Source organism: Maylandia zebra, linkage group LG13, assembly GCF_041146795.1.
Source record: "Maylandia zebra isolate NMK-2024a linkage group LG13, Mzebra_GT3a, whole genome shotgun sequence".
NCBI lineage: Eukaryota > Metazoa > Chordata > Actinopteri > Cichliformes > Cichlidae > Maylandia > Maylandia zebra.
This window is the reverse complement of record NC_135179.1, coordinates 27,662,962-27,689,944: the sequence shown is the minus strand read 5'-3', so window position 1 is coordinate 27,689,944 and position 26,983 is coordinate 27,662,962. Positions and strand designations below refer to the sequence as shown.

The 26,983-nt window shown below is 41.9% G+C and overlaps 1 protein-coding gene across 1 annotated transcript in view; it reads left to right on the top strand.

Annotated features, from left to right (window-relative positions):
* adgra1b (adhesion G protein-coupled receptor A1b) overlaps positions 1-26,983 on the top strand; it is a 185,362-nt gene that overhangs the window by 17,346 nt on the left and 141,033 nt on the right. The window contains exons 2-3 of the mRNA XM_004554556.5: positions 4,890-4,961; positions 24,991-25,062. Of these exons, the coding sequence (XP_004554613.2) occupies positions 4,890-4,961; positions 24,991-25,062 (144 nt within the window). The remainder of the gene's footprint in view (positions 1-4,889; positions 4,962-24,990; positions 25,063-26,983) is intronic.

Sequence of the window (26,983 nt, the reverse complement as noted above, 5' to 3'; positions counted from 1 at the left end):
CAGTGGACTGTCAAACGACAGTCGTTCGTACAGCAGATAAAATAGATTTTCACTTGTTGGCTGGAAATGAGAAGCCTACTGTTTACTTCCATGTGAAATCAGCTGTCATATCACTGTTTAAAGAATTACTGCAAATTTCAAATGATAAATGTGCCTGTGGTATCAGTGTGTAAAGTGCTTTGTGCAACAATGGAACGCTTGACAGCCATAGCAGCAATAACTGGATGGAGGGGCTTAGTGAAAAGTCTATTATCTCACCCGATTATTTCTATCTTTTTTGTGCATTCTTTGTCTCTTGTATTGGCTCTGCGGATTTTGTCCCGCCGGATCTTCCCACTAGTTCTCTGTCAAAAAAAAAAAGAGTCATTTTGGAAGTAATAGAGATACGATCTCCTTGGAAGTTTGCTATTGGGGTAGGCCAAAATATAAATACAAGCTTAGATGTTGACACAAATTTGCTGACGCGAGTTTGCGTCCATCCTGGCCTTTTGCTGAGAGGGGACTTCCTGTCATCAATTTAGCTTTTCCTGCCAAGACAACTGTGAGCAGAAAGAGGTGCTTTCCCCAAATATCACCCAGAAGCAAACTTATTCAATTAAATGAGACAATTCTCCAGTGCAAGTGCAAAAAATGGCAAGTGCAAATATCATTTTTTAACCTTTCAGCCAAAAACCGAGAGAAATCTTTATAGAATTGTTTATTCTCATGACCAAAAAGACCAAATATTTATTTCCTGTTGTGAGTTCATGCCTAGTTTTCATGTCTGTTTGTGCCTTCACAAGTACATTTTCATTGTGCACACTCTGCACCCTGAGCAGTTTGGCCGGCGAGTTGCCCGTTCAGCACAATGCATTGTGGGATCCCGCTGCTTAATCCTGGGGTTAAAAATGAGCATGTAGCCATAACGAGAGCACTGTCGTCACAGAAGAAATCAACACCACATTCTAATTGGCCTTCTCTCCTTAAACCTGGGTGATCATTCCCACAGCCCATTGTGTTAAAAGAAGATGGGAAGGTAGTGGTGGAAGGTGATAAAAGGATCTGACCTTGTGCAAATCTGCCACTGTCTATCTGTCTGAATGTGTGTGCGTAAGTGAGTGAAGTGGCCATTGGCTGACAAGAAGATACACAACATGCAAAGGAGAGCTCAAGGCAGCAGATCACATGGGTATGTACGTATCCACAGCATCACAGAGCGAGAGAGAGCAGCCCTGCAGCAGACGATTTAAGAGCTGGCTGGAGAAATCAATATTTTAGCAGATATAAAACCTTGAATCTCCATTGGAGTTGTATTTAAAATTATGTGAGTCTGGGCTGCAGAATAAGCGCTGCGTATATCATCATCCCCCCGACTCTTGCACCATAGCCTACAGCTACACTGAACAAAAATATAAACGCAACACTTTTGTTTTTGCTCCCATTCCCCATGGGATGGACATAGAGACCTAAAATTCATTCCAGATACACAATATAACCATCCCTCCCAAACAGTGGTCACAAATCAGTCCAAATGTGTGGTAGTGGGCACATCTGCTATATTGAGATAATCCATCCCACCTCACAGGTGTGCCACATCAGGATGCTGATCTGACATCATGAGTAGTGCACAGGTGTACCTCAGACTGCCCACAACAAAAGGCCACCCTGGAATGTGCAGTTTTGTCTCACAGCAAAATGCCACAGATGCCACAAGCAATGAGGGAGCGTGCAATTGGCATGCTGACAGCAGGAATATCAACCAGATCTGTCGCCCGTGCATTGAATGTTCATTTCTCAACCATAAGCCGTCTCCACAAGCGTTTCAGAGAATATGGCAGCACATCCAACCGGCCTCACAACCGCAGACCTCGTGTAACCACACCAGCCCAGGACCTCCACATCCAGCAGGTTCACCTCCAAGATCGTCTGAGACCAGCCACCCAGACAGCTGCTGGAACAATTGGTTTGCACAACCAAACAATTTCTGCACAAACTGTCAGAAACCGTCTCAGGGACGCTCAACTGGATGCCCGTCGTCCTCATCGGGGTCTTGACCTGACTCCAGCTCGTCGCCGTAACAGACTTGTGTGGGCAAATGCTCACATTCGATGGCGTCTGGCACGTTGGAGAGGTGTGCGCTTCACGGATGAATCATGGTTCACATTGTTCAGGGCAGATGGCAGCTGAGAATGTCCCAGTTCTTGCATGGCCAGCATACTCACCGGACATGTCACCCATTGAGCATGTTCGGGATGTGCTTGACCGGCGTATACGACAGCGTGTACCAGTTCCCACGAATATCCAACAACCTCGCACAGCCATTGAAGTGGAGTGGACCAACATTCCACAGGCCACAATTGACAATCTGATAGACTCCATGCGACGATGTGTTGCACTGCATGAGGCAAATGGTGGTCACACCAGATACTGACCGGTTCTGGGTCCCCAGACCCCCAATAGCGCAAAAAACTGCACATTCCAGGGTGGCCTTTTGTTGTGGGCAGTCTGAGGTACACCTGTGCACTACTCATGATGTCAGATCAGCATCCTGATGTGGCACACCTGTGAGGTGGGATGGATTATCTCAATATAGCAGATGTGCCCACTACCACACATTTGGACTGATTTGTGACCACTGTTTGGGAGGGATGGTTATATTGTGTATCTGGAATGAATTTTAGGTCTCTACGTCCATCCCATGGGGAATGGGAGCAGTAACAAAGGTGTTGCGTTTATATTTTTGTTCAGTGTATGTGTAAAGTTGCATCTGCATCCATGTGTCTGCAGAGAAAATACCTTCTTTCTTTTTTTTACCCCAACAGTACCTATAAATACTATTACCTTTAATTACTCTAATTAAATGTGAATGAGAAAATTATGTGTATTAATTTCAATAAATTTATAGAAATTTTTACTTTAATTTTTTTAGTTTTTAGTTTTTTGTTGCTTGACACTAATTAGCAGGTGTTTGCATTCATATAATGTGTAACGCAATTAATGCATTCATATTGTTCATGGAAGCTTGGTTAGCAAGTTTGCTAGCATTAGCTAATAACAAGGAACCCACCAATCTGTTGAAAACAAAAAGCCTCTTTAGCCACTAAACAAACTCACAAAACGACACAAAATACTAACTCAAAAGCAAAACTGATGGATGATCACACGGTGGCTACCTTCGTCTTTTTAATACAGGCTATGTAACTGTTACATAATAAACAGTGTCTCTCCTTTGAGCTCTGTTTGTGCTTTCATTTTTGCATCACTGCTGTTTTTTGTGCTGAGGTTAAAAGATATAAAGTAAAGGAGAAAGTCAACAACCTCTGTGATCTGAAACTACAAAATAAAATCACAATTCTCTGTTGGTTTTTAGCTACAAGCAATCCTCTTCACATAGACAGTGAGTAGTGTAGTGAGTAGTTTCTAATTTATAAAAGCTTTAATCTCCTTTAACTGTGTCTGTGTGGTTGGATATGATTGATTGGCACCAGGCTTCTGAACTGAGACACAAACCCTAGGTGTGGCGTGGCGGTGCAGTAGTTAGCACTGTCTCACACTGCCAGGGAAGTGTTTGAACCCACTGGCCAGCCTGGGCCCTTTTGTGTGGAGTTTACACGTTCTCCCTGCCTGTCACCTCATGACCTCATGGGACAGTCTCCAACCCTGAATTGTCTAAATAGAAGAATAAAGGGATAATTGGTGCATTGTAACATACATCATGTATTACCACCGTCTCGCTGTTTTAAGGAAATCTGAGGAAATCTGTATAATGAAAAAAACTCAAAAAGTCTTTATTTGCCAATTTGCTCATGGAAGTCCGGCTTGAGAGAGAGATTTATTTCAGAGTGGAGCCCTGAACTACCTGTTCTTGTCTGCTGTATCGTTGTATTTCCAGCAGTAACTGGTTCAGAGGTGACTTTGTGTGGTCATGTTATTCTCGACAAACATAGCAAAAGTAATTACTGCAGCGGGCTTCGAGGAGACTCGGGCCCTTATCTGAAATGCCTCTCGCACCCGCAGCAGGCGCCCGAGTTTTACGTGGTCTAATAAGTCACTCTGGGTTTTGTTTTGTTTTTTCTACAGTAAAAAAAACCCACCTGATTACCTTGATATGCCCCATGTGTGTTTATTTGTTTTAGCTGTGCTCATTTCTGCGGATAGATAACAGAGGTTTAACAGAAATACCGCAAGTGTAGCGTGCGTTAAATTGGATTTTCCTACGTTTTCGCGACACGATAAGGTTGTGTGCGTGTGTTTGTGCTTTCAAGTACTCTCCGAGAAGTCCTGTCCAGGCGCTATTTTTCTATTTTCCCCAAACACATGCATCACTCAGAGAAACATAGTTTCTCATTTTACATCCAGCCCAGACATAATTCATCCCCAAAAAAGGGGGAAAAAAGAGAAAAAGCAGTGATGGCTGTCATAGAAATAATCAAAACGGAGGCACTGCGTCTCTTCTGAATATTAATTCATCACTTAAAGATCCCTGCAGTGCATTTCATTGATTTGTTTGCTGTTGTGGTGTGAGCAATGGATGACTGAATTGTGCTGACCTGGCGTTTCCTTAAGCTTTTCTATTAGGCCGATATTTTGACATGAAGGAGTGCAGGAGGGGGCATGTGGGGGGTGGTGGATGGCTTGGATCATTACACATCTTAACCACAAATGGCCATAAACAAGTCCAAAACGTGGCTTGGATGAGTAATTTACAGCCGCAATCTCATCAGGCATAAATCCTTATCTCTTGCCAACATATTGACAGGCAGAGGATAAACAATTTATCAGCCATTTGAATAAGTAATCTCCCCCAGCTCTGTTTTTGTGATATTTACAAATGCGCCTCCTCTTACTTGCTCTGCATGCTCACCTCGACTTCTTTCTCTCTCTCTCTCATATCTTTTGCCCCTAAACAGAAACCTGAGTAACAACAAGATCTCTCTGCTGAGGAACGGCTCCTTCTATGGCTTGGCTGCCCTGGAAAAGCTGTGAGTACTTAAATCAAGCACTCTTTAATGTTTTGTCCTCCCCAGAGTCCTAATAGCTGTCATCGCAGCAGCAGTATTGCACTGTAGCTGGGAAAAGGCAAACAGGGGACATGGTGGGAATTAGGAGATCCTTGTCAGGTTTTACCCTGCAGGAGGCTTGCCAGTGTGTTTTTTTTTTCTTTTACCTTCCAGCCCTTGCGCTTAACCACAATTGCCACAGTAAATGTCCTAAAAGCGATAATATATAGCATCATATTAGGGACTAATGCAGTGTGAGATCAGGGTGCTCTGACAGTGTGACTGACTGTGGCGGGCTCGTGCCGATGACTCTCGCACCATATGCAATCTCCCAGAGGGCTGTATTCATACAGCCTGATGATGAGCTCCATGATAGCTCCTCCTGTGTCCCCCCCTGAAGTCAGCTATTGATTGCTTTCACCTCCGTGCAGCCCGGTGATAGCTGCTTTTCTACCTGATGGTGACACAGACACTGGCTGATGAGGAAATCAGAAAGGGGCTGAAATCACACAGAGCGGATGGCTTGATAACTTGCTCTGTTCAGTCAGTCATTCCCAGAGGTATGTGCATGTGAAAGCACACATATTAAGCTCACCACTCACACCAAAACACACACACACGCGCACGCAAACTACATCAGTGACTGCTGTGAATATTATTACAGTCAGTTTTGGCCCCCGTCTCCGCCGACTGCTGACTGACAGTTAAATTTAGATTGGAATAATGGCAGCGGTATAATTTTGCCTCTCTTTCACTTCTTTTTGGGTGGCTGTGTCGCCTGGTGACCTACAGGATGGTGTCACCTGTCTCTCCGGGCCTTATTAGTGCCATTAAATTGTCCGACTCTCTCTCCAGTTCCATTGGAGTGATGGAGATGATGATTGCGAGGCTTTTAAGGACATTCAGCCAAAGGTCTGTCGCACCTGACCTTTTGGAGCAGCAGTTTGCGTGGCCTATCCCTTCTTTCACCTCACTCCCTTGGTTCAGTCTTTCCATTCTTCCTGCCACATGCAGCATTTGGCAGAGATACGCCTGTTGCTGGAAGCTGATGCCAAACCAGGTAGCCTCAGTGAGTTGAAAGTGGCGGCCAGCTGTTCCCTCGTCTGGCACAGCCGACTGACTGCCTTCCTGTACGGCTGGCTGACTGAATGGATCTGAGGGTTGTGGAGAATTGGCAGCTGATTGACAAGCTTAATAAGGCATGTGTATATGTTTGCACCACTCTTGCTGCAGCTGCGCTCTCAATGTTCTTCAACAAACAGACCGTTTGGGGCAGGAATGGAAACTTGGATCCCAGTGCAAGTTTTTTGTTTTTTTTAAATGAAACAGAAACTGATTTGCACATCTTTTCTTATTTAACGATGGCTCTAGATATGCAGATAATTTTAGTTTCATTCATTTTTATTCTGAGGCAATCTGTTTCCTTTCTAATTCAGTTTAGGCACAGACATAATAAAACAGACAAAATACTCTGTGAATGACAAACTGAAATCCAGCAAACATAGAAGGTGGAAGTTGGTAGAAGTTTTTAGTAGATTTGACGTTTTTTTCTCTATATGCAGTTGTTATGTCCTGTGGACCACTGAAATAAAAAAAAGTGCTTCAAAATAACCCCCTGCACTGCACGCCAGTCTTTGCTTTGGTGTTGGCTCAATAAACAATAACTGTCAAGAATAACTGTCACTTTTTCATCCCTTTTTAACCTCTCTGCCATAAAAGGCTGAGGGGGTAATATCGTCACACCACCAGGCGGGTGGGTGGCGTGACACCCAAGTTTGTGAATGTGAGAACTCAAGAACGAGGAGACGTGGGATTTTGAAATTCGTTCCATGGGTGCATCTACTAAAAGTCTGAGATGAGTTTGAATCTCAGTGAGGTTGACTTCAAGGTTAAGGTCAAGGTGAGAGTCCAAGTTTTCTGAAGATCTTGTGAACACCATAAATCGAGAAAGATGTCATGTATGATTTTCAAAGTGATACCATAGGTGTATCTACTAGGAGGCTGAGGGTAGCCTGGCAGCGTCCAGTAGTTTTTAAAATCGTGATTACATGAAACATTTCGCAGATTTTCATTTTAGTATGCGTGTGTTTGTGATATACTCTGCGTACAAATATATGGTACCAGATATATTATTGGCACAATAAGCACACAATTTAATAATTCATTGATGGAAGATCTATATACTGGTAAATTTACCAGAATACTGACTTATTAGATTATTTATTAGTTGTCAAATCTAAACAATATAAATTAGTAAAATGAAGAATATATTAAATAATATGTATACTGCAAAATTAATGATGAATTCATATAGAAGATTTAATACATGACAGGTTGTTTATAAAGTCTCTTATAATATGATGCTTATCCAAACATTGTGTTCTTATCCCCACAATGTTGCTGCCTGCTCTGCTGCAGTATTTTCTAAATTTTAAATGCTTTTATAGTGGCTTATTTCTTTGATCGATAATCAGCGGCCATTCAGCTGCACCAAAAAGTTTAAATATTTGCACTGACGGTTAAAATGCATAACAAACACAAAAACACACTCAATTGAACTATCAAATGTATAACTATATATGATTTGGGGATTTTGTATGAGATATTTGTATAAGTCATATGTATTTTAGCATTCACATTACCCCAGAACAGGGGTGTCCAACTCCAGGCCTCAAGGGCCGGTGTCCTGCATATTTTAGAGATCCCTGGATCAACACACCTGACTCAAATAATTACAAGACTCTGGAGAACTTCAAGACATGTTGAGGAGGTAATTTAGCCATTTAAATCACCTCTGTTGGATCACGGACACGTCTAAAACCTGCAGGACACCGGCCCTTGAGGCCTGGAGTTGGACACCCCTGCCCTAGGCAGTGTTTATGCAAAATTACATCAAGATTGGTCCACTCATCTAGGAGTAGCTAGAGAACATGCAAACATATATTGTATTATTTTCAGAATCTTAGTTTAGTGCACTTGCTCTTTTGGACAAGCAGAGCAGAAAAGACGAGCGTGAAAACTCGATGCACTCATATTTTTAGGTTTAGGCATCAGTTGAATGTTAATCAAATGTAGCACTTTTCATGAAAATCACTACAGTGGTTTTACAGGGGCGCTTGGGAAAGGTTAGGTGCTCTGGAGACAAGGTCTGAGGAAACATTTTAATAGTAATTTCACTCTGAACCAAATGAGCATTAACTTTTTCATCCGAGGTCATGGGGGAGCATTATTAGGCTTCCCAGTCCAATTCCGTGATGAGAGTATACTGTTTTGCTTGTAACTTACTAATCCTAGCTAGGGGCTGGACTCATATATATCATCATTATTGTTATCATCGTTGATGAATGATGGAATTTATACAGCACACTAAGCGACTTTATTAATCCCCCATAGAAGTCTCTTTTGATGTGATTTGCTTGCCCCTGTAGGCCAGATAGAGTCCTTTTAATGGAGGGCTCCTGTATTGTGGGTGATGCCCCCCCCCCCATATGGACACCAGCCCACTGCCGTCAGCCAAACTGGGTCCCACAGGAGCAAAGCAGAAACAAAGCCCATCTCTGTTCTCTGGTCAGGACACTAAATCTAGCTTTTGCCACTTAATCATGTGTTTCCACCGCAGAAGGCCTCGCTGTGCGAAGGGTCTGTCTGAAAGCGACGAGGCTGGCATATCCTTCTCATACCGATTACACTCATGAGCAAATGTTTTTATAGAAAGATTGCACTTAATTTGGAACTATTGCGGACATTATAATATTCTATTTGCATTCTTTATGTAACATCTAGAGTCCAACGTAACAATCCAACAGCAACTACAGAAAATAAATGATTCCTTAATGATAAGGTCGAGATTCTTCGAGCACACTTCTGTTGGCTTCAAGCATGTTGTTGATTATAGGTGTCAGAGAGAGGAGTGGGTATTTTTGAGATCATGACAGTGGCTATGACAGCAGATTTATCCTTCGCAGGCTGTCCAAATGTTTTCTTTACTGAAAGCAGAGGATCTTTTTTTTTTTTTTTCGTCTATTTGACCAAACATTATTTGTCTAGCCCTGAGGTGTTTAGAGGCAGGCCGTCAGACTGAGCGGACCACGGCTCAGGCCGGAGACAGTATCAGAATTCAGAGTAGCATCTGCAATTGCTCATCCTGAAAAGTGGATGTCAGAGGTGTGAGGCAGCGTCGTTTAAAAAGTTTCGCGAGTCCTGTTGTTCATACTGACAAAGTGACGTTTATTCAGTCTTCCCTGTGAACGCCTCTCCTTGGGAGGTGATTGATGATGGAGTGGCAAGGTCGCTGAAGGACACATCGCCCCGGCCGGTTGTGCATAAGAATGTGCGGCCGGGTAAAGTCCAGGGCTCCGAGTGAGGAGTGCAGGTCGGGAAATGCTCGATGATTATGCGATCATAAACCAGACTGACCCTGACGTTTTCCTGCAAGGGTTAAAGGTTAAAAGAAGGGACAGCTGAAAAAATGAGAGCATTATTAGAATTCTTACAGTCCACATGCAGTTTAAAGGGGAAAAAAGCCTAAGATTACATGTGTTAGTGTAAAAGAAAAAGAAAATCAAATATTCAAATGAACCTTTCCATTACTGATTGACAATTGAATAAGTTCATTTTGTTTCCTCATTAAGAACAATTAATAGATGGAGTGAAGCCATCTGATTAAAGACTCAGAACACATTTTTAGGTAGTGCCACAGCTACTTGTTCAATCTATTTCAATTTGTTAACCATTTATGTGTAATTATTACCAACTTAACTCATAATTGTATTTATCCTCCTTCGGTATGCGCTCTAGTTTTCATGTAAGACAACACTGCAGGTGAACTTGGGCTTGCTAGTGCAGTGTTAGCTTGCTTTACATTTTCCAGATTTCCCCGTATCACACAAAAGCATTGCTATAACCCCCTCAACCCCCTTTGTTTACCTAAGACGTGGAGTATGATCAAGCCTTAAATGGATCAAAGTGCACGCTTGAAATATGAATGCTTTTATTGTTACTTTAAAGGAGATCATTGCTGGGTCGCAGCTGAGGTAAAACATGTGAGGAGCATGGGTGTGACTGACTCACTGACCAAGTTTGGAGAAACAGAGGGGGAGACAGAAGAACAATCCGTCTCCCGCTCTGTTTTGGTAATCACAAATAACCGTCTCCCACGATTAAAAAAAGCAGCAGATGAGGAGCGTAGACTTTCAGCACAGACTGGTTATAATATTCAGGTGTAACGTGGGAGTGTTGGGAGTTGTTGTTTGCTTTGTTGTGCTAAACTAGCAAGCAAGAGGGCATCAAAAGCGTCTCTTAAAAGAACTTCACACTCTCTTTGACCTTTTGTTTTGTTCTAATAGAAATCTCTCACACTGATGAGAGGGGTAGTTCCAAAATTGGATACCGACGCTGAGCTGTTAACAAAGAAATTTTCTTCACATTTCTGGAATCCTTAGAAGCATTTCCCCCAATCTGCTGCTTTTGTGCAACTCTTTTAATTTTAAGTGTTGCTTGACTAAAGGTTATTTTTTTGCAAATGTGACTGCTTTTACTGCTACTTTTCTTCTAGGTCAGAAGTGAAACCTGACAAATATTTCATTTGCACCGCCAATCGACCCGCTAGTGTTAGGATGCCTGGGTCGTCGACCCAGAGTTTTTGAGTTTATGTTATTATTTATAATTTCTAGTTTTTGGTTTCTTTGAGTTCTGTCTTATGGCTTATGTCTCTGTCTTCTTTAGTTGCTCTGTCTCCCCTATCACCTGCATCCCCTTGTCTAGTTCGCGTCTCTATGTATCCTTAGTTCCTATATCCCCGTGTTCAGTCAGTGTTTGTGTCTGCCCTGGTCCCACGTCTCTGTTCCCTCTGTAGTGCCTGCATGTGAGTCTATGTTATGTGTTTCCTGTTTTACTTTGAAGGTCTCTGTCTTAGTGTGTTCAGGTTACGCTTCCTTTTGTCTCGTCAGTTCTGATTTGCCCCAGCTGTATTTCCCTCCTGTTATTCATTCCCTGATTACTCCCTCTGTGTATTTAAGCCCTGTGTTTCTCTGTGTCCGTGTCGCGATCTACCATTTTCTTAGCTGTGTGTTCTGTCATTTCTCTAGTTTAAGTTTGTTTTGAGTTTTTTTTAGTTTTGTTATATTTTGAGTATTAAATTAAAGCCTTTTTTGAGTTCACGTCTGTCTCCGGAGTCTGCACCTTGGGTCCAATTCCTGCCTGCACACAGCCTCACCTAACAGCTAGGAAGGAGCCTGCACTCCATCAGTGCTTGAGAAATATTAAACTTTTCCCCCCAAAAACAAATATATTCGCAGTTCATACAGATTATTTTTAGATTTACATGGGTCTACGGTTACTGTTTGAATAATTCGAATAAGAAGGTTGAATAATTAATTTGTGCCCACAGGTGCTGTGGTGCCTACTGTATGTAATATTTTATAATGCAAACACACACAGGGAAGTCCACCGTTTTAAGCTCTGGCAACGGTAGCTAGAAGCCTGTCACAATGCATACACATTCACTCTGTTTAATTGGACTGAACTGTCTGACTGTCTGCCTTTTTCCCCTTCTCAGTAAGCTTTCAACACGCATTTATTTACAATTCAATAGGTGGTTATCTGTCTCAGTGAGTGTTTGTTATAATTCAGTGGATGTGACCAGGCCTTCCCTCAAAGCACCTGCAAACTCGCCCATGAATATTTAACATGTGAATAAATGGTTTTAATAAACACCATCCACATTACAATCAGGTCTGGTGCCAATATACTGTAGTTTAGCATTTAGTCAAGTTAATGACAGAGCCAGTTAGAGTTTTCATGGGGACAGCCTTTCATCCAGGTTTAGGTTTAGGGAAGGCTGGAGCCTAGTCTGGTTGAGATAAGGGGAAAGGCAGGGTACATATTGACACAGTTCAGTACCCACAATTATTGCAATTTTTTGTTATTTTGCAACATGCAAAGTTTTGCAACTGAATGGGGTCGGTTACATAAATAGTTGAAAATCACACCTCTGTTGTTGTCTGCATACACTGAAATTCACAGAAATATAACTATTAATGTAATAGTTATATAGAAATAGTTATATTTCTGTATAACTATTACATTTGCGTTCAGCAATCTTCATGTTCTTTGAGTTGAGTCCTCTCGAACTGGACTCACTGACAAAGACTGATGGCAACATGTTGGCGACCTTACACAATCTGTCTAACAGCCAATTAAACAAAAGTTTGCTCGGGTAACTTTATGTCAGGATGATGTTGCATGAGAGGAGTCCTCTTGTTCATAGTATTTCTAAAGTGTTTCTATAAAATGTTGATACTTGGTGTCCCTGCATTGATACAATACCACCACACAATTTGTCGTAACACTCAGACTGGACTCATTTGAGGCTAGATGTTGCTATCTTCTCCTCTCAGATTACAACATCACAAAAAAATAAGCGTAATCCACAAAATTGTCATCGAAATTATATCAGAAATTTGTTATTTTTTTAAACACACGCTTGAGTGTGTGATTTGATCTGAGGTGGATATTTTTACACAGCCATATAAGGGAGGAGAGGGTGACTCTGAAGGCGGGATGTAGATAGAAAAGGTAAAAGAAACAGTATAATTTTTTTTATCTGATATTTTTTAATTTGCTAAAAAAAAAAGGGTAAGTGGCGACAATCCTCTGGAAACCATGAATTTGGTTTTTATGTGGCAATTCATCCAACAGTTGCTAAGATATGTTCAAGTCCATAGATCCATTTTCTTAACTGCATATTAAATTCAAGGTCATAGGGATGCTTAAGCATAACCCAGCTGCCATAGGACAGGAGGCAGGTCCATCTCCACAGGTTTACCACAGAGAGACAGACAATCATTCACATCTACAATTTAGAGTCACTAATTGACCAAACATCTTTGGACTTTTAAAGGAAGCCAGAATGCCTGGAAAAACCCATCCAGGCACAGGGAGGAGATGAAAACACAGAAACGCCCCAGAACCTTCTTGCAGTAAGGCAAGAGTACTAACTACTGCTCCACCAATACAAAACCAGTTGGAATCACCTTAACAAGCAGCCAGTTTTAGTTTATTACTGATCTAAGAGAAATAATACCAACTGAATATCTAGTCTTTTATACCCTCTCAGTTCTCAGAGTTCTTTCTTAGTTAAGGAAACTCCTCTTTTGTTACCTGTCAGCCTCTATCATCACTTTGTTTACCTACTCTGACAGTGGGGAGTTTTCTACAGTTATGGTTCAGTCACACTAGGATAAAAATAGGACAGCAACCTCCTTGAGACTTGAATAAAAAACACTGGTTGCAGAGAGAATGCACTGAATTTTTTCAGATTGGGTGACTTTCTGCTAGCAGCTGCAGCAAACAACTGATCGCCGAGATGATGAACGTGTAACACACTTAACTTCTGCATGACCACTTTCAATTGCAAGACAGTTACACAAATCACCTGGTGGGATGCAACCGGTCTCCAAATATTTGCAGTACCACAAACTGAACGCAGTCACTATCAGACAGATCAGACAGTCTGCACTGACGAGCGCAATTCGCCTGCGACACATCACTGTGCAAGACAGAACTCGAATGGTTGTAATGTTTTATTGCTATATTAAACCGAGGTTTCTGGACACCTATGTGACTTTGCAGTTAAACTGCCATCCTGCAAATCAAATCAAATCACTTTTATTGTCACATCACATGTGCAGGTACATTGGTACAGCACATGTGAGTGAAATTCTTGTGTGCGAGCTTCACAAGCAACAGAGTTGTGCAAAATACAATAATGTAAACAAGCAAAATACAAGAATGGCTACATCTGAAACTAATAAATATATGTACAATATATAATAGTATATGCATTTCTGGATGTGTATACTAAATATTTTTCTACGTGTGTGTGTGTGTGTGTGTGTGTGTGTGCGTGTGTGTGTGTGTGTGTACATATTTTACAAATTAAATAGAGTAAACAATAAATAAAATATATAAAAATATACAGAGTTGAATATGTGCAAAACAGTGGTATTAATGTGCAGTATGGAGTGCATAATGTTGAAGTTCCAGTAGTGAAGCTGAGGTGTCTCTGATGTGTTCAGCAGTCTGATGGCCTGATGGAAAAAGCTGTCTCTCAGTCTGCTGGTACGGGACCGGATGCTGCAGAACCTCCTTCCTGATGGAAGTAGTCTGAACAGTTTATGGCTGGGGTGACTGGAGTCCTTGATGATCCTCCCCGCTTTCCTCAGGCAGCGCTTCCTGTAGATGTCTTGGAGGGAGGGAAGCTCACCTCCAATTATCCGTTCAGAGCACCGCACTACTCGCTGGAGAGCTTTGCAGTTGTAGGCGGTGCTGTTGCCGTACCAGGTGGTGATGCATCCAGTGAGGATGCTCTCAATGGCACAGTGATAGAAGGTCCTGAGGATGCGGGGGCTCATGCCGAATCTTTTCAGTCTCCTGAGAAAGAAGAGGCGCTGCTGCGCCTTCTTCACTGTTTTGTTTGTGTGTACTGACCACGTAAGATCCTCAGCCAGATGTACACCAAGGAACCGGAAGCTGCTCACTCTCTCCACAGCAGCGCCGTTGATGGTGATGGGGGTGTGTACTTCTCTGCACTTCTCCTTTGTCTTTGCGACGTTGAGGGTGAGATGGTTGTCTTGACACCAGTGGGTCAGGGCGCTGACCTCCTCCCTGTAAGCCGTCTCATCACCGTTGGTGATAAGACCCACCACTGTAGTGTCGTCCGCAAACTTCACAATGATGTTGGAGTTGTTAGTGGCTGTGCAGTCAAAGGTTTAGAGTGAGTACAGGAGAGGGCTCAGTACACACCCCTGTGGAGCACCAGTGTTCAGTGTGATGGGGGATGAGGTGATGCTGCCCAGTCTGACCACCTGGCGTCTGTCAGACAGGAAGCTAAGGATCCAGCTGCAGAGGGAGCTGCTCAGTCCTAGATCCTGCAGTTTCCTGTCCAGCTTCGAGGGAACGATGGTATTGAATGCTGAGCTGTAATCTACAAACAGCATCCTCACATACGTGTCTCTCTTCTCCAGGTGTGACAGGGCAGTGTGTAGTGTCAGGGCTATGGCATCATCAGTGGACCTGTTGTGGCGGTATGTGAACTGTAGAGGGTCCAGTGAGTCGGGTAGTGCAGAGCAGATGAAGTCCCTGACCAGCTTCTCGAAGCATTTGCTTACGATGGGGGTCAGGGCTACAGGTCGCCAGTCGTTCAATGAGGAGATGGTGGAGGATTTGGGTACAGGGACGATGGTGGCCATTTTGAAGCAGGCTGGGACTACAGACAGAGAGAGGGAAAGGTTGAAGATGTGTGTGAACACTCCAGCCAGCTGAGCCGCGCATGACTTGAGGACGCGGCCGGGAATCCCGTCCGGACCTGTAGCTTTGCGCGCGTTCACCTTCCTGAAGCACCTCCGCACATCCTCCTCAGACACAGTGTGCGCACTGACGTCATCCGCGGTGCACACACTGTCCGGTCTCATGGTGTTCGCTGTGTCGAATCTAGCATAGAATACGTTTAGATCCTCACACAGAGAGGCCGTGGTCTGCGGTGTGCTGGTTTTCCCTCTAAAGTCTGCGATCGTGTTTAGTCCCTGCCACATACTCCGAGGGTTGTCAAACTGTTGCTCCACCCTGTCCCTGTACTCACGTTTGGCTGCTTTGATCGTCTTCCGGAAGTGGTAATGTGCGTGTTTGTAGTCCGATGTGTTGATGCAGCTACTGCATCACTGTTTGTGGAGGCATTTCAGTTCCAGATCTATGAGGATCTGGCTGGACTCTGAATGTAAGTAATTTCTGTGTATGTATACACACTAGATTTGCTTCATATGGCAACATTTATTCATAAACAGGTTGCATGTAATTGTTAATGTGGCCCCATTCAGTCACAAACTGATAGCAGACTGACCCCGTCTTATTGCCGTTTTATTGCTTGGCACACTTATTCACTCACACTAACATGACACACAAAGCAACCATTTCAAAGGCAACAAACTTGTAAGTTAATTATACATGGTGTCAATACTTTCCCCTAGTGTGACGGCAGCGTTACTCTGGTCGTTCCACTGGCCACCACTGTAGCTACATGGGGAGAGTGATCAACAAAACTGGGATGCTCTTTCTGTTTTGGTTGAGCAATGAGGCCTTTATTTTTCTGCAAGATATTGTAGCTGATGGCAGACTGATTTGAATGGTGAAAATGAGTTTTAGTAGGAAGCAGTCAAAATGCAGGTGTTCTCATTATCCTAAGACCACTGGACTGTACAGCTGAGACTTCTATTACTAAGTGAAGATAAGTGAAAGAAAAAAAATCTGCTTGAACGTTTGGGAATCACTAAAATACAGTGTGCACAGCATTTTGAAATCCTTTGAACAGTTGTTTATTTATTTATTTCATTTTTTGGAATAAAATCGATGAAAAGGTTATAGAGTTATCCAAGTTGGTGCACTGTTAGTTAAACCATTAAACCATTTTTAACTCTACCCCATCCAGTCTTGCCTGCAGCATTATGTGTGGGAGTGCAGTATCTTTGTATCGTCACTATTCTGAATATTAGTCTTCTGTTCTCTAAAACCAAGATGGCCTCGGATTCACAAATGCTGAGACAATACCGCGCCACTGAGAAATACGATGCAAGTTCAGTTAATGAAAGCACCTTGTGGTCTCCTTTCATTAACTGTGCACACAATCGAATACGTCATGCGGCATCACTTTCCATTTGGATGAGTGCCCGAGTAGCCATAGGAGGCTGCAGTTTTATTTGCTTATGTACTTCAAGTAGAATTTGACTTTCAGTGAAACTGATGGCGCTCTGATAATTCAATCAACACTGAGATTTATTTATTGGAACTACGCATGATTAAATAGGGCTTGCTTTTAAAGAGAAGGCAGTATTGTGTCTGGAGCATGTGTGTGGTGTGTTCTGCATGTGGAGATTTATCACAGCGACTGAATGCCTGTGCACGCTTCTTTATTAATGTAACAGTGCGGTGCGGTAATCATTTGGATTCGTGGAGGAATCCACCCATTAGCGTCACATTGCAAACAGGCTGCTCTCCTCGGGATCACGCGCGTCAGGAGAACCTGAGCTGCCTAACATATACAGTCCAGTTTAAATTAATTGGGAAGCACTTCAGTAGCTTTTCAAACGTTAACCACAAATGGTGGAGTTTAAACTTAGGGTCGCTACTGCTACTCAAACAGGCAGGAGGGGAGTAGAAAATGGTTATTGTTTAAACACTCGTCTCATTTGAGCTACTCCAGCTGTATCTACAGCGGCTATGTGGGGCAAGTCTCCCAAAGGTAGTTATCATTTGTTTGTGTGTCTTTGTGTGTGTGTGTGTGTGTGTGTGTGTGTGCACGCGTCATAAATACTCAATAGTGGCCAGAGCTTTTGTTTACCTCAGCTGAAGAGAGAAGTGGGCTTTTATTTGAGTCGGGCTACTATCAGACTCACCACTTATATTCGATTTCCCCTTAAATATATTCTATAAGTATATTTAATGTGCTGAAGCTACTCCTTTTTTTCACATTTTCTCCACTTTGCTGTTATATGCCGCCACTGTGTCCTGTTACTTTAGATTCAGAGCTTAGAGCCTGCGGTGGCATAATCTCTTTTCTTCCTTAGAAAGCATTTGCTGAAAAACTGCAACTGTTTACGCAGGAAGTGTGGAGCTTTTTTTGTCAGTATACACTAATATGTAGATTAAACCAGTGTGAGATATTTTCCTTTCTACATTACAGCCATAATGTAGATTTTACTGAGTTTACAATATAAGTTATTATAATTGTATTAGCTGTATTTTGTGTGGTTTCTCATTATGCTTGTACACATTTTCTTTATGTTCATAGTGCCCGTTTGAACAGGTCTCTGCTGCTGGTCACTTGCCTCACAGCTAGTTTTACAGAATTATGGAAGTTAATGAAGGTTTCCTAACTGGTGAGTTGCTGGCCAAAGTTGCCTCACTGTGAGTGGATCTTGGATGGGTTACAAACATATGGCTTGACTTTGTCAAAAAAGAAAAAAAGGTCTGAGTGTTGGTTCTTGCTGTGTGCTGGAGTAGTTTTTCCACTATCAGAGACAGAAAAGAAACAAGTTCACCTCCTAATCTAAGTCACAAATGACATGGAATATTTGGCACAGATGAGACAATGACAAAGAACGTTTCTTTTCAATCAGATTAAAAAATATATATATAAATTTATTACCAGGCTTAGGTACAATTATTTTAGAAAAATGTTTGAATCCTGCAGGGAGATCCTAAGTTGGACTGACCTGAATATTACATGCAGAGCTTATAATTCCTCCATAAAGCTCTGGAGCTGTACACAAGTCCATATTTTTCCCTACATGTAAAGTCTAGTAAACATTGTATTGGACTAAATATTAGCTCTAAAAGGTACAAATAAGTTTTATTTGATTTTAAGATGCAATGAAAAGAAACTACTTGTGTTCAGCCCAGTACTAAAGAAAATGAGGTAATACATTAATTTAACAGATAAATCATTTCCTTATTTATTCAAGTTGACTGAAAAACAGATAATATACTCTGACAGGGTGCAGCGGTTCATCAAGACTTCAGGGTAGAACTGGCCTACCTTGAGTCCAGAGCTTTCAGCAACTGAAAGCATTTGGCACATCATGAAATGAGAACTATGACAAAGAACATCCTGGACTGCTGAGAAGCTTTAATCCTATATTAGGCAACCGTCGGGCAGTATTTGTCTTCCAAAAGTCGAGTGGCTGCTCTCATTAAATCTCAGATGTTAATGGAGTGTTGTTAACAGAAGAGGGGATGCTACACCGTGGTAAACATGTTGCTGCCATCAAACTGAAGACGAGCTAATAGTTCTTTTTTTAAATGTCTCTTTTTCTCAGTTTAAAGATTTGAGATGTTTTCTTCTTTGAATGAAATATGTGTTTATGATATTGTCAAATAACTGCATTCTCTTTTTAATTTACATTTTACACAGTGTCCCAACTTTTTCAGCATTGGTTATGTATTTTGAATGTGAAATCTCTACATTTGTGGTTTGCTTTGCAAAACCGTGGCCAGGCAGTCACTGATAGGTCACTGCATCTGCATGACTGGAGCTTTAGCAATTTCATAGTGACGGCCACCAATTTCTAGCAACCACTTGCACTCAGTTGTGGAATACTCATTTTTCCGTAGTTGCCAGCAGTTGCCAGGCGATCTTTAACCAGTTCTCTGGGCCTACGTGACTGAGCCTTGGTGAGAAACAAATGCTTTATTTTGGTGATAAATCTGGGGTACCTTCATTCAGATTAGATTAGATTAGATTAGATAGAACTTTATTAATCCCTCGGGTGGGTTCCTCTGGGAAATTCGATTTCCAAAAAAGCACAGCACCGACAGAAGTTACAGAGTTACAGAATATTATATATATATATATATAATACACACACACACACACACACACACACACACACACACACACACACACACACACACACATATATATATATATATATAAATACAGAGACAATATAAGTAAAATATACGAAGGGGATAAATAGAATAAATAGGAATAAAAATAAAAATACAAGTGAATTGCACATTTCAAGTATTGAGTCTATTGCACCGTTGACTATTTACAAAAGTATTGCACAAAAGGTATTGCACAGTGAGGTGAAGAGGCACTACAGCTTAGTTGTTCCCCCCTCCAGTGTGTGTTGATTTTTTCCCCTCCAACTCCTAAACCCCTAAGCCCTAAACAGGATAAGCAGCTAAGAGAATAGATGGATGGAAAATAACCTTGAATGAAACTCAAGCTCTTCGATGTGTCGACTTTACTATAATGACTGAGAGCGAATGTAAATCAAGCCGCTGGGAACCAGTGATGTAAGTGACAGTAAACTCAGCAGGGGTCTCAAAGCTTGTAGCAGGGAAATTACCTTGGCAAAATTAGGAATGCTAAAAACAGGGTAGAAGACATTATTGCATTTTTTCAGGGTCCTTAACCAACAACTACAAATCCTTCAAGCTTTACACTATGATGAATGAGGACATTATGTCAGGCTGTTAATCACAGAAAAGGATGCAAAACTCAATTTCAAATAACTTCCTCTGATTGTTCTGACTTTTGGCATCCATTCTGTTGCATTATGTAGCAGACTCCACCCGTCCTGAGCCAGTTAATGACACAGAATCATAATTTATAACATTTATTTGCAGATATTTGTTATCTCAGGCCTGGTGACCTTAAAAGGTTTTGCCTGTATTGTCATCTATGGCTTTAAACGTGACTGTATACAGGAAACCACTAACACAAACAGGGCCACAGCTGGCATGGTCTGTGAAACCAGGACTACAACATCATAACAGGACAATTATTCTCTTAATATCCAGAGGAAGTTCAGACACATGAGTACCTACTGTAGGAAATGTGTAATTACAAATCAGCCAATTGGTTGTTTTCTGTACTTTATTCAACTCAAATCACAGCAACAGTGATTTGCCTCAAGGTGCTTTAGATTATAAGGTAAAGACCCTGCAATAGTAGAAGGAAAACCCCCAAAATCAAATGAACTCCAGTGAACAAGCACTTGGCAACAGTGGAAAGGAAAAACTCCCAGTTGGGCCTGAGGGGAAGAAAACAGGACAAAAGAAACATTGTGAAAGAGAGCCAGAGATGAATAATAACTAATAATTAAGTGGAGAGTCATGGATAAAGACAAAGAGAGTGAAAAGAGGTGAGTGAAGAAGAAATACTCATGGGTAGGGATGGGTATCGTTTAGGTTTTATCCGATACCGGTGCCAAACCGGTACTTTTGAAACAGTGCCCGTGCTTAAACGGTGCTCAAACCGGTGCTTAAAGAATGGAGAACACTCATGTTTAGCTGTTTTTTTGTAAAAAGATAACAATGTTAGCCTTTTCTGCAGCTATGGGGCATATATGGTATCACTCTTGGCTGGAAGCAGTGCTTAAACAATAGAAAAAACACAAACTTTGTCCAAAAACCTCTCATGTTTAACTGTTTTCCACTTTTTCTTTGGTCATTTTAGCCTTTTTGGCAAGGGTGAAGGGAGTATCTGCCATCAAACAAGAAGACAGCCGCATGTAGCTATGATGATGTTTGCTAGTTCACCTTACACGCATTAATGTAATAACGTGGTTAGCCTACTCAACGTAAATTACACACGAACAACATTAAGCTACTGACCCAGAGAAGAACGGCTGCTGCTGCATCATCATCCTCATCATTTCTGCTACACTGGCAGGGCTAGGGGCCAGGACTCTCCTCTTCGGGTTTTTGGGGGATGTTGCTAACTCCGGGTCCGATAACAGGCAACCCACCCGCAGTAGATGTGCACGGTGTGAGGTCTCGCAGCAAGCTATCAAATACGGCGCATTTCTCGGCTTTTAAAAAAAACGCTATGCGTCGCCAGGTGTTTCATTGGATTCCAGGTGTTACCTCCTTTGACAGTATCACAGTATCAGCTTAAAGCACTTGTTGCAGGCTGCTGAGTTTGCATATTTCGCTGTGAAGTACAGCCAGACTTTTGACCGCTTCGCCTTGGGCATTTTTAATCTGTAGCTCTGCTCTAAAAGAACGTACGTACCTGGACCCGCCTACTATCCTCGGAAACGTAAAATGATTGGCTAGAATCTAAAGTGTATCACAGCTCAGGAAAAAAAAAGCACCGAAATAAAGCACCGAAATGTGCGCTGCTTTTCGGTCTGGTTACTACCGTTTATGACAGAACCGATACCGGTACCCATCCCTACTCATGGGAAGCCCCCAGCAGCCTAAGGGAAGGGTCAGGGTCACCTGATCCAGCCCTAGCTATAAGCTATATCATAAAGGCATAAACACTGAAGGCTCTGCCTCTAATTGTTTTAATTTAAATTAAAAGAATTAAAATTTAAATGCAATTCTTTTTTACTTTTAAAATTTATGACACTGGTTCTCAAATTCGGGTCCAAGACAGGAGTCAGCAAAATAATTTTCTCTCGATCATAAAAATGTGTTATATCCTGACTAAAATGAATATCTAGGTAGTAACCATTTATGACAGTCATCCATGTCCGTCATCCATCATCCACTTGCACACATGCCAGTATCATTTCCTAAATGTTGTCAGTACAAACAATGGCAGTAAGAAGCATAGTTTTGATAAAGCTTTATGTAGGATTATTATCACGTTGACCATCAGATCAACCTGCTGACATTGAAGGAGAGGTCAGAGGTCAAATGTGACATGATATTTTTAATCTTTATATGGTACTTTCTATGTGTTGACCATATACACCACACTTGTAATAATCATAGTTTCTAAGTTTTAATGCTTTTTGTCATTTTTGTCAAATTTCATCAGAATTCATTTGAAACTTTTTGAGGGATCCTGTTTACATATAATGACATGCTCGCACAGACGGACATACAAACATGCTACTAAAAACATTACCTCCTTGGTGGAGGTAACAAGTGTAATTTCATTCAGTAAGTTGATGGGTCATTAAAATAACAGCAGGAATATTTTGCACCTATTAGCCAGTTAGGTAGCTGGTGAGAACAGGCAAAACTTTTACCTAGTCCACATCATCAAGTGATGACTGACCCATGCCAGGTTAATTAAGAAACTATGCAGGTGGTAATGTTGTTAAGAAGACCAAAGTGCACCACTGGACTAGAAAATTAGACACTTGAAAAGTCATAATGCTGTCAAGCTGAATCCAAATGCAATAAGATTACCCTCAGAAGTATATAATTGATATAAGCATGATTTAAAGAGCATTTTTGTGTTTAACACTATGAATTAGAAATATCTCTCTGAAATATGCAGTTTTTACAGTGAGATTCGATCCAGTGGCATAAGAGTATTTATTGTGGTAAGATGGTATATGATACTATGTATATTTAATCAGTGTTGGGATTATTGGGTGGCTGTAGCTCAGGTGGCAGAGCAGGTCAGCCACTAATCAGAAGGTCGGTGGTTCGATCCCAGGCTGCATCCTGGCTGCATGCCAAATATCCTTGGGCAAGATACTAACCCCGTGTTTGCCTACTGGTGGTGGTCAGAGGGCCCAGTGGCGCCTGTGTCCGGCAGCCTCGCCTCTGTCAGCGCGCCCCAGGGCAGCTGTGGCTACAATGTAGCTTGCTATCGCCAGTGTGTGAATGTGTGTGTGAATGGGTGAATGACTGAATGTAGTGTAAAGCGCTTTGGGGTCCTATGGACTAGAAAAGCGCTATACAAATGCAGGCCATTTACCATTATAAGGGGTTTCTCTCATGAAATCTTCCTCCACTCCAAACCTGCTTTGTGAGGTGCTTTGTGGGATTTGACATTTTCCAATAACACTTGCAAAGCAACACATTTACTGTGTGTAGACTCACACACACAGCAGTGATCTCTGCCCTTTGGTAGGGCACTCAGTCGATAAGGTGGAACATTTTGAACGTTCAGCAAATTCAGAGGCAGTAGAGCAGTGAGCTACACGACTGTTCGGGATAAAAGGAGGTGCTACAGGCGCAGTGGATGACCTTTTGACCTCAGGCCTGCACCAGCTCTTTTGTAGACTATCATACATAATCAAAGATAACTTTGGATGAGAGCGGAGATGAGAGCTAGCCGTTGGCTGACCCTGTTGGACTAGGAGGTTAGTCAGTCAGGAAAGGAACTTCAGTATTCTTCCTAGAGCGTGGTAGCCCCTTCCTGTGTGAATAACAAATCCTGGAGGATGTCCATACAAAGTCTCATTAGTGAGTAAGAGGCATACAAAACTGGCATGCTCAGATGATGACATGTGACATGATCACTCATATATGATGAAGAGCATATATTTTTGCATATAACACATAGTTTGGATGAAAGTCCGCTTGGAGAGCTTGTTACAAAGTCTTAAGAGTACAGACCAGGCGTGTGTGTGTGTGGTTTGTGTGTGGGAGTGTTTTTTAGCATGGACCAAACAACAAGACACAGATCATTAACCCTAAACGAGACTCATTTTTCTGCTGCTAATGATGGCTTGTATCAGTATGACTAACTAATGCTTTAAATCAACTGAATTAACACCAGTTACTGTAAAACAACCACAACCAAAGGTTTTCTTTGAAGTCCACCAACAGTAGGGATATAGCCATCAACGCCTTCAACCTCTAAGGGGAAATCTGCATTATTGAATGGCTCCTATAAATCTTGCAAATCCATTCTGAGCTTTTTGCTCAAAAACTGTCCCATATATCAAATAGAAGAGCTGAAGCGTTAATTCTATTTTCACTTTGGGATGATTATTGTGTCCTTTTGGTTTTATTTTGTTTCTTCTGGCTGACCCTGAGTTGACCTGACAGATAATTTGCTAAAGTTTTAGTTGAGCTTTGTTGTTGCTCACATTTGGAAAAAGGCACTACCCTTCATCTCATTCTCATCACACTGGACATACAGTTCAGAGTCAAAGGAAACCAGGGACACAATTTCAGGAAGTTTTCTTTGGCCATCTGAGAAAACCGGAGAGGAGATTTTTCTGGAATCCAATTTTAGCATCGTCCGAGGTTTTGGGGTAGGCAGAGGGGGTGGATTAGAAGTCCTTGGCTGTAACCGCAACATGTGTGTTTTTGTCTCTTGGCTGGATGTGGTCTGGGTCTCCAGCATGCAGGAAATTGTCTGTGTCATCCAGCTAACAGGTGCTAGTTAACCCACAAATACTGTCTCAATTAGATGTCAATGTAAAATAGTAAATCTAATAGAAATTTACAAATAGCGCAAATATTTAATTTTGTTTTTTTTTCCCATTTTAAATTCCTTGGCTGTTTAGTTCTTCTTGAAAGCTTAAAAAACACAATTCTTTGCTTCAGTTCAAACTGCAAGCACGCTATTATAAGGTGAACTGGACTCTGCTGTGTGCACATTGTGAAAGAAACATGTTTTGCAGGATGGTGCTGGCCTATATGGTCAGATTTCTTTAAACCAAGCAAATTGAATCTCAGAAATAATCCCTAAACATCCATAGAGAGATAGACTCCTATCTGACTCTTTTTCTGTGTCTCTTTTCTCCAGGGACCTGAAGAATAATTTGATAAGTACAGTGGAGCCTGGGGCTTTCCGTGGTCTGCTAGCACTGAGGAGACTGTAAGTATGATGAAGCCTTGTAATAGCCTTCTCCAGGGGACGCGGGGAGAGTCCTTTGGCTTTAGAGACAACGAGAAAGAGTGTTTTAAAGTACAGAGTTGAAGAGTGGACTGAAGTGTTTAACTTAGGCAAAAGGCCTGCAGTACAGTTTTAGACATTCACAAACCTTCTGTGCCTGAGCAAAGCTAACTCAGGACACAGAGTTATGGGAAGAACAGAATAGCTGCAAGTTAGCAAACTGACTCCGAAAGCAGTCAGCTTCACAGGATAGTGTAGTTACAGTTTGCTAACAGTATCTGCCATTGGAACACTCTCAATTGGACTACTGCAACCCCTTGAGATGAGGATGAGGATTACGGGATTGACTGAGCTTGTGAGCCCCGGCACTCTGCTGGCATGCTAATTGCCACTGTCTGGTTTTAGGACCTTACCAGGTCTGAAAAATGCAACCTCAGATCATCAACAACACATGACATAACACCCTTACTGCTTCCATACCAGCAAGTGTGAGCACCTGTATAAATGCAGTGTGCTGAAGGTGTGTTAACACAATGCCAAGGAGAAAGGACATCAGTAATGATCTGAAAGAAGCAGTTGTTACTGCCCGTCAGGCCATTTCCAAGTACATCTGAGACTCTACCTCAGTTAGCATGCTATATGCTAAAACTCATTCATTCAAAAGGACTGAACAAGTCTGACTTGTTTGGAAGGGCTGGCATGAGGTAGCGTCTTCTCTTTAAAAAAGAACATAACAACACGACTTAGGTTTGCAAAGTTGCATCTGAACAAACCACAAGACTTCTGGAACAATGTCGTTTGGCCAGATAAGACCAAAGTGGAGATTTTTGGCCACAAACCGCGATACCACAGTACCACTTACCAAATGTACATATCAACACAAGCACCACATACCAAATGTCAAGCACAGTAGTGGAGGGGTGATGATTTGGGCTTGTTTTGCAGCCACAGGACCTCGGCGGGCACCTTACAGTCTTTGAGTCGACCACAAATTCCTCTGAATACCAACGTTTTCTGGAGTCAAATGTGAGGTCATCTACATGACAGCTAAAGCACTGCACACCAGCAAATCTACACCAGAATGGCTGAAAAAGCAAAGATTCAAGGTTTTGCAATGGCCCGGTCAGAACCCATACATCCTCAACCTTGACGCGCAGTGTCATGACCTTAAGAAAGCATGCATAAATCATGGCCTGCAAACTGAAGCAACATTGTTAATGAAGAGTGGGCCAAAATTCCCTCCACAACAGTGTGAGAGACTGAAAGTCAAACAGAATGACTTCATATTGTTGCTGCTAAAAGTGGTTACTGCTACTGAAGCTACTGAATCATGGAGCGTACTTAGTCAGGAGTATTTTCTTTTTACAATGCCTGTAAGTAAGACTATATATAGTCACCAGGGTGTATTTTATTGCCTGCAAGTAAATGTTCTGTGTATAAAAATTACATAGCAATTTTAAAAACTTTGAATGTTACTGCCTTACTAAGTTAAAAATGACACTATGCTTACATCAAATGAATTCTTCTTTCCAATTTTCGATTAAAGTTATGCTTCTGTTAAAGTTACAGCAACATTTCAAATGTTTTACAGACTTAATTGGAAGGCAAATATTCAAAAAGCAAATGCAGTTTTAAAGGTTAGCTTTCCTTTGTTTGTGGTTTTCGTTGATTTCTTCTCTTTGGGTAATTCTCTCAATGATTACCCTCATCCTTTCTACATATAGGCTTAGGGAGTGAGTGACATGATTGCAGCCTGATAGTTAGTGGGATCTGGGCTGGCAGGGATGCAAACAGTGAGTTAGCCGCGCTGATTCGGGGCGCGTGTGCGCAAGGCTCGGAGTGCAGCGGAGTGCTAATTTAAGTGCTCCCCAACTGGTGATTATTCGAGTGCTCTGCTTATTTT